General features: G+C 41.9%; 2 protein-coding genes across 3 annotated transcripts; both read right to left on the bottom strand.

The window, feature by feature from the left end:
* Positions 1-569: 569 nt before the first annotated feature.
* Positions 570-10,050, bottom strand: LOC102225133. The gene is made up of 17 exons (XM_023330009.1): positions 9,952-10,050; positions 8,844-9,010; positions 8,079-8,103; positions 7,899-8,012; positions 7,680-7,820; positions 7,465-7,553; positions 6,213-6,333; positions 5,597-6,139; positions 4,801-4,859; positions 4,374-4,467; positions 3,237-3,400; positions 3,129-3,153; positions 2,749-2,862; positions 2,497-2,643; positions 1,970-2,079; positions 1,739-1,859; positions 570-1,655 (listed from the first exon to the last, which is right to left on the bottom strand). Exons 1-17 carry the CDS (start codon positions 10,037-10,039, stop codon positions 1,054-1,056), a joined length of 2,724 nt encoding a protein of 907 aa, XP_023185777.1. The 5' UTR covers positions 10,040-10,050; the 3' UTR covers positions 570-1,053.
* Positions 9,969-13,867, bottom strand: LOC111607634. Of its 2 annotated transcripts, XM_023329777.1 has the most exons (10): positions 13,613-13,867; positions 13,304-13,504; positions 12,329-12,451; positions 12,020-12,252; positions 11,814-11,951; positions 11,555-11,742; positions 11,389-11,468; positions 11,230-11,313; positions 10,506-10,701; positions 9,969-10,051 (listed from the first exon to the last, which is right to left on the bottom strand). In XM_023329777.1, the coding sequence occupies exons 2-9, from the start codon at positions 13,488-13,490 to the stop codon at positions 10,553-10,555; spliced, it is 1,182 nt and encodes a 393-aa protein (XP_023185545.1). In that variant the 5' UTR covers positions 13,491-13,504; positions 13,613-13,867; the 3' UTR covers positions 9,969-10,051; positions 10,506-10,552. The 2 variants fall into 2 exon arrangements, with proteins under 2 accessions (XP_023185545.1, XP_023185544.1); XM_023329776.1 differs by lacking the exon at positions 9,969-10,051 and having other exon boundaries at positions 10,299-10,701; positions 13,613-13,866.
* Positions 13,868-14,038: the final 171 nt, after the last annotated feature.

Genomic DNA, 14,038 nt, shown 5'->3' with positions numbered 1-14,038 from the left:
AGATCCATGGTACTTTGGACGCTTTTCACTCACTGTACACAAGCAGTATGAAAAAGTACTTCACAGTTACTGCAGAAGTACGACTACTGAAGATGGATTAGCTAGAAAATGAAAACTTTAAGTGGAACTGTTCGTTACTAAAGCTTTCATCATAAGAAAATCACAATCAAAACTTTAACAGTATCTGGATAAAATGAACAGATCTTACAGGGTTTCTACAATAAATTACAGTAAATATGCAACATATTTAATATTTATTGTTAAAAATCCACAAAATGTCTTTTTATTGAGTGGACTTCATTTTATTGCTATGCCTCTAATTGTCCACTAGGTGTCAGTAAATGTTGCTGAACACAGATGGACTCAGATTTACCTGGACACAGGATGCAGGAGACACTAAGTTTATTAAATAGATTTATTTTCATTTGTCTCTTATTTGTATTGATTCAAACATCTGCTGTGAATTTCACATTTAACAGATTATTAGAAATAAATGTGGTGAGAGAAATGTTCTAAACATTTTATTTTCCTTCTTCCAGTTGTGAAAAAATTAAAAATTAAACCACAAATTATAGAATATTTTCTTTATTAACTCATTTAAACAAATGAATGACATAAAGCAAGCTAAATATCTAGCTTGCTAATTAAATAGTAAGCTAAATACTTCTATTACCAAGCTAAATATTTAGTTAGCAACTTAAATATTCAATTAGCAAACTAAATATTTAGTAGCATGCTAAATATTTCAACAAGCTGAACATTAGAATAAACAAATATTTTGTTAACTAAATATTTGGATACAACCTAAAAAATGTGATAGTTAAATAGTTAGCAAGCTAACTGTAGAACTAAATGCAAACATTTAGTTTACAAAATAAATATTTTAAATTTGGCTTGCTGGTTACGTAGGAGCTAAATATTTTGCTTCCTTATATATATTTCAACCTCCATTTTATTATTGCTGTTAATTTAAGTTAAGTTTGCATATGGCACCTGTAGACAGGAAGTCACTTTTTCAGTTTACTCTCCATCTGTTTGGATAAATGATTCAGGTTACTGTACAGGTACAGTGGCAGAACTAGGGACAGTTTCTGTGGTGTTCCCACTCTGCGCTGGTGTTGCTGTTCGGTTCTGGATCCACTCCAGGTAGTTGGACACTCGGGTGTAGATGCCGTAGTTGCCTGGTCGGGCGCAGCCCTTCCCCCAGCTGACGATCCCTAGCAGGAAGTTCGTCTTCTTGAACTTCGTCACCAATGGGCCGCCGCTGTCGCCTTTACACGAGTCCGTCTGACCGTCCCAGTACCCGGCACAGAACATGTTCTCGGTGAGCAGCACGCCGCTCTGCTCCATGCAGGTCTGCTTCCGGATGCGGGGCACCTTGGTACGCCTGAGCACGTCGGAGGTGGGCCCGTTCTCGCCCCGCCTGCCCCAGCCGCTCACCGTGTGCAGGTCCACCGCCCAGAGGTCACGTTCAGCCAGCGGCCGAGTCGGCAGGCAGATCGGGACCGCGTACGGCGAGTAAACTATGGGAGACGCTAAGCGTAGGAGGCCGATGTCGTTGTCAACGGTACTGGTCATGTAATTCTCGTGCATGATGATCTCTACAACTTGGATGACCTGTTCAGTGGACTCGTTGACCAAGATGTCGTGTTCACCTGGAAGACAGAGCAGGAACCAGTTCTGACTGGTCTCTACTGGTATAGATGGTCTTTTTGTTGTTGGAAGGAGGGATTCGTACCTGCAACCACTTTCAGGAACTGTGGGTTGGTGTTCTCCAGGCAGTGAGATGCTGTGAGGATCCATGTCGGTTTGTAAATCACTCCTCCACAGAAACCTTTGCCTTTGTACGTCAGCAAAACCTTTAAGGAAGGATTAAACACAGATTTCCATGAAAACATCCATTCCTCCTCTTCAGACTTGGCAGGTTTAGCTTCGTCTCTCACTGTAACTCTAAAGTCTGTCTACCTACCATCCAGGGGCATTCACCTTTCGGACATTCGGTTCCCCCCACAATCCTCAGCAGATGCATGTCTTTGGTTACTTTCTGTAGGACGGGGACCGTGCCGCACGCTATTGGTGCTGAAACAAACATTTGATTGGACAGTTGATTACCAGGGTTGATCTATGACTAAATAATAGCTCAACAACTAAATTTAAACATCTTGAGTGTTAAATGGCTACCAAATAATTACCAGGTTCCTTTTAAAGAAGTGGTGACCCACAGGGATAAAATAAGGTTTTTACTCTGTCTGCACCGATTCAATCAGTCAAAGATGTACATAGAATTAATTATATATGATAAATATATTCAGTCCTCTTAATGTTGCAAACAAAAGAAAATTAATATGTGAAAAAATCTTTTTTGTTTGTAAATGAAAGTTGGTGTAGGTAGCTTAAAATCCACTTTTGTATTTATTAAAATCTCAAATGATTATTGTTTTACTAAAATATTCAGTCAGAATGAAAGTTTGCAAATGATCAAACGTTGCAGTAAACCTTTAGAGATGCAGCTCCGTCCATCTGTGTCCAGTTTGTGACCATCAGCACATGAACATGCTAGCCTTCGTCCAAACGCGTCTTCATCGCAGAAATGATCACAGCCTCCGTTCTCCAGCAGACAACTGTCCGACTCCGTCTGCTGCTCTGGAAACAGAAATATTAACACATAGTAACTGAAGTTATTTGAAAAAGACAGGAGATTAAAACACTGGTAGTTTCTTCCATGATAAAATGTCTTTTCTTGCTCACCGAACTCACAGTTGAGTCCCATGAACTGAGGAAGACATAAGCAGGTGTAGGACTCTTCGTTATTGATGCAGGTCCCTCCGTTCTGACAGGGACCCGGCGTACATCTGTCAGGGACTTGGACAGAAACGCAGCGTTATTATTCAACAGAAATGTCCCATAACATTACGGTTGATAACTTTTAATCCAACCCCAAGTGTTCAGAAATAATCAGCAGATTATAAACGGTCAGCAGTTGTCATACAAAGGTGAAACCAAAACAGAAATATTTCTTAAAACCCTCCAAACACACAGGAAGCTCTAGTGGATGTACTGTTCTCCACCCTGACTCTCTCACCAGAGGTCAGACGTTTTTCAGTTTGTGTTGGATAATCGTTACTTACTGGAGTACCGTTTCCAGAACTCGTTCTGAGGATAAAACAAAAACCAACAAGACTTTAGCCTCTTGCTCTATGAGTTAAAACCCTCACAGTGTCTGCGACGTTACGCACCGTCATCTCGTCGTGCTCAAACACTTCTCTGGCCTCCTCGAAGCTACATTTCTCCTCCAAACACTCCCTCTCCAGATTTCCCACTTTCAGCTCCTCAAACCAGCCGGAGTTGAACCGGCGAGTCCGGACCAGGACGCCGTTAGCCTGCTGTCGCTCCAGAAAGACTGGAGCACAAAGGAGCATAAATCATCTGTCTACACTGGAAAACATCAGTTCACCAGTTGAGGTGGATATTAGTGAAGGTACGGTTGATAAACTTTTTGCTTTGGTACAAAAACACATCTTGTAATTTCCTCTCAGTTTCATTTGGAGACCCTCATCAGGGTCTACTACCTGCTCTTGTTTACAGGTGGTGGCCGTTCCTGATTGGATGAATCTGTGCTCGTTCCTTAGCTCATTATCATAAACGTCACCATCAGGTAGATGTTTGGCTAATTGTTTCCACGCTTTATGGAAATCATTAAAAATCAACGCTTTCATGCTCAATAAGACTTTGAGCTTCTGAAAGACGTCTTGTGCTGCCTGCATAGTGGTGAGGGCTTTGACTAGCCCATGCTTGTCTATTTGTGAGAGAAGGTGATGAATCAAACATAACGAGGGGAAACCACGTTGCTCCATTTCAGCGCTGATATCCACAGACTCTCTGCAGACTCTGTTTGTTTGCCATACAGTTCCCTGAGTTTGATTACTGGAAATATTCTCGTGATAAACTGCATGAGACTCCAGCCTCCACCGCCGCTGGTCTTACCTCTAGAAGATGAAGCTTGTCTGGTTGTCAGTGAAATTTAACTCAGTTAGCGCCTTTGAGCAAATCTGCTCACTTTATACTGTCTTCTTTCCAGAAGCAAAAGTAGAGAAGGACGATTTAAGATCCAGAGGTTCATTGATGCTTTGGTAGCTTGTCTTTCTATTGCTAGGAGACCCAGCAGGTTTTGGTCATTCTGAACATTTGAAGGGTTTTTGTCACCAGTGGGTTGTTGGGTGAGGCAATCAGAATGTGACAGTAAAACGTCAGTAGATGCTAGCCTTGCAGGCAGCTAGCTTGTTGTTAACACAAACTATTAAAGGTTTAGCTCAGCGTCACATCCTTCTGCTAAACCATGAATAACTTACAGGTTCAGTCTGGATCTTCCTCACCTGAAGCCGGCTGGGAGTCCTGGAGGATGAAGACGAAGATGACGAAGACCCTGAGTAACATGGTTGATTTCATCAGAACGCTACCATCGCTCTTCTAAAGGTACAAAGTCTTTAACTCTCCCTCTCACCACTAGTCTGTAGTTTGTCACATGGAGAAACCCTGGGTGATGAAACACTGGCTGATCAATGCCCTCAGGTTCAGCAACTTCTACTAACCAAATTCAGAAAATATTTCCCTCCCGGCCCTGATATAAACATCAGAACCTTTATTTAATAAGCTGTGAGTGAAATCAAACTAAAACTTCACCTGCTGGCAGAAGAAACCAAAACACTGAATGAAGAAGGGAGAAAAGATGCATGAAAGCCATAAAAACACCTCAAGTTACTTTTTCCTCCCTTCAAAACAAACATTTATGTAACAGTTCACCTTTGGTTCAGTTGGACCTGAGGTTCCTAGCAGGAGCCCTGGAGCTCCCTCTAGTGGTACTAAACATAAACCGGGTCAAACAAGAGACATGAAAATATTAAATAACAAGAAATACTGTGTAAAAAACATTAAATATGTGATTTTAACTTTTTTTAAAAAACAAATTGGCTACTTGATTTCTAACAAACCTCACAAATAAATGCATCAGAGCTGTTTGTTAGCAGGTGGGAAAGCGAAGTAGGAAGGGACAATCTGTTAATGTTCTGGTAAATCCTTGGGTATGGACTGGTCATTTGGTTTAGTCAAAGTCTGAGATATAATCTGTTAGAGTAAATGTTACACTAAGGTCAAACTTTGTTAAACTTTTGAGGAAAAAACTGATCAGCAAGAAACCCGTTAGCTTAAAGCTAACGTCAGTTTTTTCCTGCCAGTTTGCCAACAAGCTAACGACGCTAACAGGCTAACTTGCTTCTTTAAACTAAGTTTAAAGGATTTGTGGTGGACGTCTCTCCCACCTGGATGAAAACTAGTTCATTGATGCTTCATGAAGTTATGTAGAAAGAAAAACGCAGTTTTTCCTGATTATTTATGTTTATTACATATAAATGACAGATTATGAGTCTCTGGAACATTAACACAGATTTCCCTCCCTCCTGTCCAGATGTCAACCCACAGACGTAATTTCAGACGTTCAAGCTAAACTTGAGCTTGTCTTTGGGTTAATGTAACTACCTTTCTACAGATATTTCTACTTTCCTAACCCTGTTGAACCCGTCGCTGCGTTGGCCGTTTCAGCCGGTAGCCATCACAGTTTCGATCCAGTCCAGGAAGTTGGTGACTTTGGCGTAGACGCCGTACATGTTCTCCTTGGCGCAGCCCTTCCCCCAGCTCACCACGCCCGACAGGAACCAGGTCTTCCTGTACTTCGCCACCAGCGGGCCGCCGCTGTCGCCTTCGCAGGCGTCCTGCCCGCCCCGCCGGTGCCCCGCGCAGAACATGTTCTTGGTGATGTTGAGCTGGGTGTGGAGGCGGCACTCCTGCAGCGGCACCCTGGGCAGCACCAGCCACTGCAGGTAGCGGGCGATGGGGCCGGCCTCCACCAGGCGGCCCCATCCGGACACGGTGGCCTGGCGGACGTTGTACAGCGTCCAGGCGAAGGTGCTGTTCCGAGCCGGGAGGCAGATGGGAATGACGTGGAGGCCCAGTTTGACCGGGCGGTGCAGCTTCAGCAGGGCCAGGTCGCTGTCGGTGGTCAGGGGGTCGTAGTCCGGGTGGATGGTGATGTTCAGCACTCGCTGACGCTGCTCCGTCTTCTCTGGTCTCTCCAGGTCATGTTTGCCTGGCGGCGACCAGCATTCAGGTTAAATATGGTCAGGAGACGCTGTGAGTTTGACCTTGAAGAGTGACCTCACCTACGTAGATGTGGAGGATGGCAGAAGGTTTGCGCCAGACGCAGTGCGCTGCGGTTAGAATCCACACGTCTGACAGGATGATGGCGCCGCAGCTGAACCTGTTGTGTTCGTACAACGCAACCTGGAACAAACATGAACGACCTTGACCCGACCTCTGAAGACCTGAGTGATGGTGACCCCGGATTCTTCAAATCTAACGAAATTAGTGTCAAACGTTTGGGCAGCAAAAACTTTTGTTTGTGCTGCTTTACTTTGAAGATATTGACGATGACCTCTGATGACCTCTGGTGACCTCTGGTGACCTCTGGAAATGTTTTTGTTAAAATCTTTAAAATTAAAGCAGCACAAATGTTTTATTTGTTAGATTTGAAGAAAGACCAACTTCAGTCAGGTGACTTTGAAATAATTTTTTAACTTTAATGTTAAAGTTTGTTTTTCTGTAAGTAAGGCAGCAGACTGAACCTTTTTATGTTTATTGATATTCAGATTTAATTTTAAAAACAAAACTACATTTTTTTAATTTAGTGAGTTTTTAAATTGAAAGTCTGAAGCCTTTTTTATTTATTGATATACAATATCATATAATTTAGATTTATTGTTGAGCAGGTCAAATTTGTTTTAAAAAATCACAAACCAATTTTTTGCATTTTTAATTTAATTTAGTTTTTCTTTTAATAAGGAAACAAATCGAAAATTGTTTTATGTTTCGGATCTTTATTGATATTCAGACTTTATAAAAAGTGTATGTATTATTGTGCAGGTAATTTAAAAGTAAAAAAACAATTTTTTGCATTTTAATTGATTGAATTTGGACCATTTTCTTTAAATAAATGTCAAAAGCCTATTTTAGGACCATTAATGTTAAACAGGTTTCATTAAAATTTTGTTCATTTTTAACCAAGTTAAACAAAAATATTTAACAAATTTTTGCCTTTTTTATTTATTAAATGTTGAAATAGTTTTTATTTTCATTAAGCTTGTTTTATGTTATGGATCTTTAATGATATTAATTTAAAAATGTTTGTTGTTGAGCAGATGAAACAAAAAAAATTACAATTTTACATTTTTTAATGAATAAAATTTGTAATAGTTTTTTGTTTAATAAGGAAACAATCTGAAACCTGTTTCATGGTTTGGGTCTTCAGTTATTTACAGATTTTATTAAAATTTGTTTATTGTTCACAGTAAACGAATTTTTAATGTGATGAATTTTGACATGAAATGTTTTGGACCCGGCTGGTGTTGGACTCACCTGCCATGGACAGTGACCTTTGGGGCAGGCCTGCCCTCTAACAACCCGGGGGGCAAAATTGACCAGCGGTCTTCCACAGACGACTGGATCTGAACCAGCATAGAGAAAGGTCAAAGGTCAGTCTTACTTCCTGAGTCTGGAGAATCACAGGCGTTGCGGTTCTGTTGGGAAGCGGACAGAACCCACAGGAAGAAAACCCGGTGATCCGCTCTGACCTTTGGGCAGACAGGTGCTGTTGTCCTGGTCCAGACCGTATCCCGGAGCGCAGAAACAGAACCGCGAGCGATCCGGATTCTCCCTGCAGAAATGCTCGCATCCGCCGTTTCTATAGCGACACCTGGTTGAGGTCGTTCGGACTGCGAACGGCCGGAAACAGAACATCACCCACATCCTGGACCCGGACCGTCAGGAGCGAGTTCTCAGCAGGTTCCTACCTTTGTCACATTTGGACCCGTGGAAACCGGCGGCACATTTACAGGTGAAGGTGTTGAGGTGGCGGGTGCAGGTCGCCCCGTTCTGACAGGGAGACGACAGGCAGAGGTTCGGCGCTGGAAACCAAAACACATCCGTGAGGCCCGGTTCTCACAGGAGGCGGGAAATGTTCGGGTCAGTACCTGTGTAGGTCCTCCAGAAGTTTTCCTGCACAGAGAAAAGCAGGCAGTGAAACCAGAGACGGACCAGGAACTCGGCTAAAGTTAAATTAAAGTACTTTGAATATTTTTGACTTTAGCCAAAAATATTTGTAGAAATTTTCTGCCAATTTGGGCAAATTCTAAATCAGGTGGGTCCAAACTTTATGGCAAGGGAAACAAACTTTTTACTAATATTTTTATTAGAATTGCACAAACAATTTTATTATTTATTTTTACTTGCTAATAAACCAACTAAACACATAATATCTTAATAAAACAAGTGAAGCTGTCAGATTTCTGCAGGTTTGCCAAATTAATAACAAATCAGCAAATTCTGTCCTAATTTTTTAGCTTTTTCTGGATTTTTCTCCCAATAAGAGCAGCTTATGTTTCACTCTTCACGTTTATTACCAATAAATTAAATTCAAAGCCAAACCCTGTATGAATACTTTGTACATTACAGTTTCTATTTTATTTTGAATAGAAACTGCATCAGTGAGAATTTCACCAACATTAAATGGATTGAAGCAGCAAATTCAGCTTTTCTTGATCTGTGATCAGTTCAAGGGCCACAAATGGCCCCCGAACCGCGTTTTGATGTAACGAAAACCTTTAAGAGAAATTTATTGGAGTGAAAGTTTTAAGTTTTTCCAAAAAATGTCATTCAGGTAAAGTACATATTCTGAAAAACAGTACTTAAGTAAGTTTACTTCTTTACTGAAAGACTCAGACGGCGGTGAGACTCACCAGCTGCTGCGCCTGCGGGAAGATCTCTCTGGCCTCCTCGTAGGAACATTTCTCCTCGTAACATTCCCGCTCCAGGTTTCCGTTCCTCAGCTCCTCCAGGAAAGAGTTGGCCCTTCGAGTTCGCTGCAGGAAACCAGTGGCTTCATGTCGGGACACAAACGTTCCTCCTGCAGCCAAACAACCAAACGGCTGCTGGACTCAAACTGGAACCATGTGACCGGCAGAAACTAGTCACATTCACTCGAGTAACTTTTTTTTTTAAATCGTACTTTAGGAGTATTTTTACCACTCTAATTTTAATTATTTTATTATAAAGTGTTTCTACTTTTACTGGAGTAAAATTTCTTCCCACTGAATGGAAAACAAACGTTTTAACCAAAAATTCACCAGAAACAGAAACTTTCTGTTAAAGTTTCATAAGTTTTTTATTGAAAGAAACTGATCTGGAAACATTTTCATTTTCTTTCTGATTTTGTTATTTTTTGTTACTTATATTAATTATTGTCATTTTTGTTCTTAAAATACCAAAATTTCCACTTATTTAAATTTTTGTCCATCTGATAATCTATTTTTTAAAATATGAAATGATTGAAATTTGAGTTTTTACCAAAAACTTTTTTACTTTTACTTGAGTAAAAATATTAGTTTATCTTAGTTAAGTATAATTTTTGGGTTCTCTGATATTTTCCACAAATTTCTTGAAGTTTCTGAAAGAAAATCTGTTTTCATAACCAGCCATAAATATAAAAACAAGATTCATAAACACAACAAGTACTAAAATTTAAATACTAGAGGGAAAAAGTAAAACTTTCTGTTAATTGATTTTTATTTAAAATCTAGGTAAAATATTTAATACTCATTTTTATTGATTTAACTTGTTTATAGCAGAACAATCTGGCAGAATATTTCATTAGATTATAAATAAAACTCTTGGTCAAAATATAGTTACATTTGTAATAAAACTGTTTAGTTTTTTCTCTGTGTTTTGCAGTCTGGAGCAGAGCGGAGCTGCAGTTCATCAGAACCGAGCCGTTGGATCCTGACCAACTCTACCAGAGCAACAATAAGATGAAGAGGAGCAGAAGGAAGAAGAAGGAGCAGGACTGACCTCCTGGGGTCCCAGTGCATGCTGGGAGAGCGGCGGTTATGAGGAGGAAGAAGAAGACGCTCTTCGTTTGTCTGCTGATGGACGCCATGCTTGTTTTAAACTGATCAAAGTTCACAGAGAAACAAACAAAAACCCCGACAGAAAAACACGTCAGATTAAAGCTCAGCCTTCTTCTGCTTTCAGGGCAAAATGGCTCCAATTTATTTCAAAATGTTGACAGATCAATTATTTTAAAACTCAAAGTATTAAATCTACTCTGATTTATCACATCTGTGCCTTTGAAATGGGCACTAAACTCTAAATAGGATAGTTTCAATCTGAGATTCTGACTTTATTTATTGAATAAATCCAGGACACGTTTGTTTTTATTTCAGTTTCCAACAGAAACAGCACACTGAGGCAGAAATAATAAATATAACTCATTATTTAATGAAGCTCCCTTTTAAAAAGTTAACATGTTTACATTAGCATTCAGATTATTAAATAAAAAACAGCTAAAAATAAATTTATTATAATTGTAAACAAAAAACGCTGGAATCATAAAGCTGCAGTGCCTCTTGGTAACAGTTGTCCTCCTGTCCTCCAGGGGGCGCCGCCACTGTCACAGCATCTCCTTCAGGATGTCAGGGAGGAACTCCTGCGCGTCTCTCAGTTCATCCTTCCACGCCTGGGGGATGCCGCCGCCGCCGCGGTGGGCGGCCCCGGCCCCCAGCAGGGCCCCGAGGGCCGAACCGCGGTTACAGTTTTCACCTGGAGACCAAAACGGGTTAAACATCAGGAGATCCAGTTTTTTAGTTATCAAATGTTAAGAATTGATTATATTCAGGCTCTTATTTTGAAGTCTGTTAACCCAACAGTTTTTTTCTCTCTTTCTTCCCTAATAAGTTTATTTAAAACAACATACAGGATGGAATAGTTAAATTAAAGTTACTGTTTTATCACTAGCTTCAGCTAAATTTCATGTTGGTGTAGCATTTAGCATTAGCTTCCACTAAATGCTGCTAATGTAGCACTAAGTTGTTAGCCTCCGCTAAATAGCATGTTGGTGCAGTGCGCTAGCTTTTGCTAAATACTATGTTAGTTTAGCATTTCAGTGTTAGCTTCTGCTAAATACTGTGTTGGTATAGTGCTTTAGCATTAGCTTACATCAAATACTGCTAAATGGTGGAGGGTTTTAACATAAACTAATGTGTGTGATTAGCACTTTAGCACATTTAAGCATGTAGCTAGAGATACCACCGCTTTAGATTTGTTTGAGCTAAAGTCTTGAGGTCTGACCTCCGCAGTTGGTGTTGGCCAGGATTCCTCCTTTGGGGTCGTCATGAAACTCGTAGGCCAGGTAGAACAAACTGGACAGAGCCCCTGTGGGTTCAACAGGTCAAAGGTCAGCACAGCTCACTTAAGGTAAAAGCTAAAGCTGAGCTTGTAGGCTCTGACCTCGGTTGTAGCAGGCCAGACCCAGGTAGCTCACGGCGCTCTGGTGGACCTTCAGCCTCTCCTCAGAAGATGCTGGAAACCTGGAACAGTCAAAGGAAATCAGCCGCTTCATCTCTGAAACCTTCAGCAGAGCTTCCCCGAAGTTGCTGGCCCGGTTCTGACGGACCTGGCGGCCTTGCGGCTGTAGGTCTGGCAGGCGTCCCAGGCCTCCAGCCTCTTCAGGGCGAACTCGGCCTGCTGGCGGACGCTGGCCCCGCCCAGCACGGCGTGGAGCGCCCGGCTGTAGATCGTCACGTACTCAGGCGCTTTGGGGTGAGGATGGGTGAGCTTCACGAACTCCACCGCTGCTGAAACCTGAGGAGAGACGACGACATGAGACCGGACCTTCAGGGACGGATGAGGACGGACGGGTCGGGTTTGCTCACAGCTTCATCCTCATTGGCCGAAGCAGACAACAGGACGAAGGGGAGGATCATGGGAAGGCAACCGATGGCGTCCAGCTGGCTGTCTGGAAACCGAGAGCTCATCATCTGTTTGGATCGTTCCTCTGCAAACTTCAGAACCTGAAGAGAACCAGAGAGTCGGAACCGGTCTGATGAACATGGGAGCTGGAGGGAAACTCCTGGTTTACCTCACTGGGCGACGCCGGCCTGCCGTTCTGCCAGTCGGCGAAGAACGAGCGGTGGAAGGACTCGGCGTAGGTGTCGGCGTGCGAGCCGGGCGTGGTCAGGAACCGGACGTAGTCGGACAGAACGGCAGCCCGAACCTCCGGCTGGGAGACGTCAGCGAAACGCCCGGAGACGATGGTCCGAGCTGCTCGCAGGGAGCAGAGGATGTTCAGGGTGTTGTCTCCGGCCTGGAGACCTGCAGGACCGGACAGACGATGAAGACCCAACAGAATCACCGGTTCTGACACACCTGCGGTTCTGAGCACCGGTACCTTGGTGGTAGTGGACCGAGCCGTTGGAGGACCGCCACAGGTCCAGCTTGCCATGGAGGATGACGCTCCCTACGACGTCGGCTTGTCCGGCACCGGTGGACCAGGCGGTGCGACCGCTGCCGGCTGCAACAGGAAGAAGGAAACGTGTCAGAACCGAGTCATCAACGAGGGAGGAGTTCCTCAGGGCCGGGTTCTAGGGACTCTAATGTTCTGAAATCTGGAACATCATTAAAAATGTTCCAGCTGACACACCGCATCATCAGTGACACATGAGAGATAATCACTAATTAGCTGGTTGCTATGACACTAACTTTCAAGCATTTTGATTGGTCGAGACACTGGACCATTAATGATGCTATCTGGCTGGTTTGGGATCCAGCCCCACAGCATGATGCTGCCACCACCAAGCCATGCTCTTTGGGGTTTTCCAACAGTTATACCAATCACACTCTAGTTTTTATACTGAATAAACTTAAATAATATGATAAAAATAAAAATATATATATTTAAAAAAATAAAATCTTAAATTAACAGCAAATAAATACATCTAAAATTGATAAATACTAATAAATAATATTTAAAAAATATAGAAAAAAGTGCATATACATTTTAAAACAAATAAAAATAGTCAAAATAAGGATACTTTTTTTTACAATAAAATACATTTTTATTATAAAAAAAATATATCTAATATAAATAAAGTGCATATTACTTTTAAATTAATTAAAATATTCAAATATATAAATCTTTGAAAAATAATTTTAGACTAATAAAATAAACAGATCAATTTTTAAAAAATTATTCAATGAAAAATTCATTACAAAAATTAAAAACCTCATCATTTACTAGATAAAACCAGGTCGGCATCAAGGAATGGCTCCAATTTCAACACTGTTAGGATAAATTCATCCGTTTCGCTTCAAAGCTGAAACCCTGTTTACTGGTAAAGATGTTGGACCGGTCCGGGTCTGGTACCTGTGTTGGACAGGGTCAGGATGCTGGACGGGTGTCTCTCTGCAGGCGCGTTAAACCCGCTGATCCAGCCTCCGAAGTCCCTGCTGATGTCCTGGACGTTGTAGTACCAGTGGACCGGCATGGACAGGGAGTCTGCGGCACACATGGCCCAGAAGGCCTCGCTCACTGACCGCCTCACTGCAGACATGTCCAGCCTTCAACCTGCAGCGGCAGCAAAAAAAGGAGAAAACTCTTTTCCTTCAGTCCTCCATGATGTTAACTGGAACCGGAACCAAAACACCCTCCATTAAACCTGATTTAAAACCTCACCTGTCTGATGCTGACGCAGCTCTCACCTGTCCTCTCACCTGTCCTCTCTTCGATCCTTCTCCATCCTCATCAGAACTTATATAACTGCGTAACAAATAGTTACAAAACTCAGCAGGAAGTGACCCGCCTGTAAACATCCGGTTCTCCCAGTAACGACCAACACTTCCTCCAGTTACATATTGGTTTTTTCTTCACATATAACTGGATTATCAACGAAATGACACATGGGTATTGTCATTTTGTAAACAAAGTAGCAGTACGGTGCACCACTAGGGTCATTACATAAATAACACCCTGAGTTTTGCCTCCCAGGAACATTTATTTTTATTTTAAAATTAATGATTGAAATAGTTTAACAAATTACAGAGTCAAGTCGATCATTATTTTATATTTATGATAGTTTTTAAATTTGATGCAGATTTTGCC

Source organism: Xiphophorus maculatus, chromosome 24 (assembly GCF_002775205.1).
Source record: "Xiphophorus maculatus strain JP 163 A chromosome 24, X_maculatus-5.0-male, whole genome shotgun sequence".
NCBI lineage: Eukaryota > Metazoa > Chordata > Actinopteri > Cyprinodontiformes > Poeciliidae > Xiphophorus > Xiphophorus maculatus.
The sequence above is the reverse complement of the archived record's forward strand: the minus strand, read 5'-3'. Positions and strand labels throughout refer to the sequence as shown.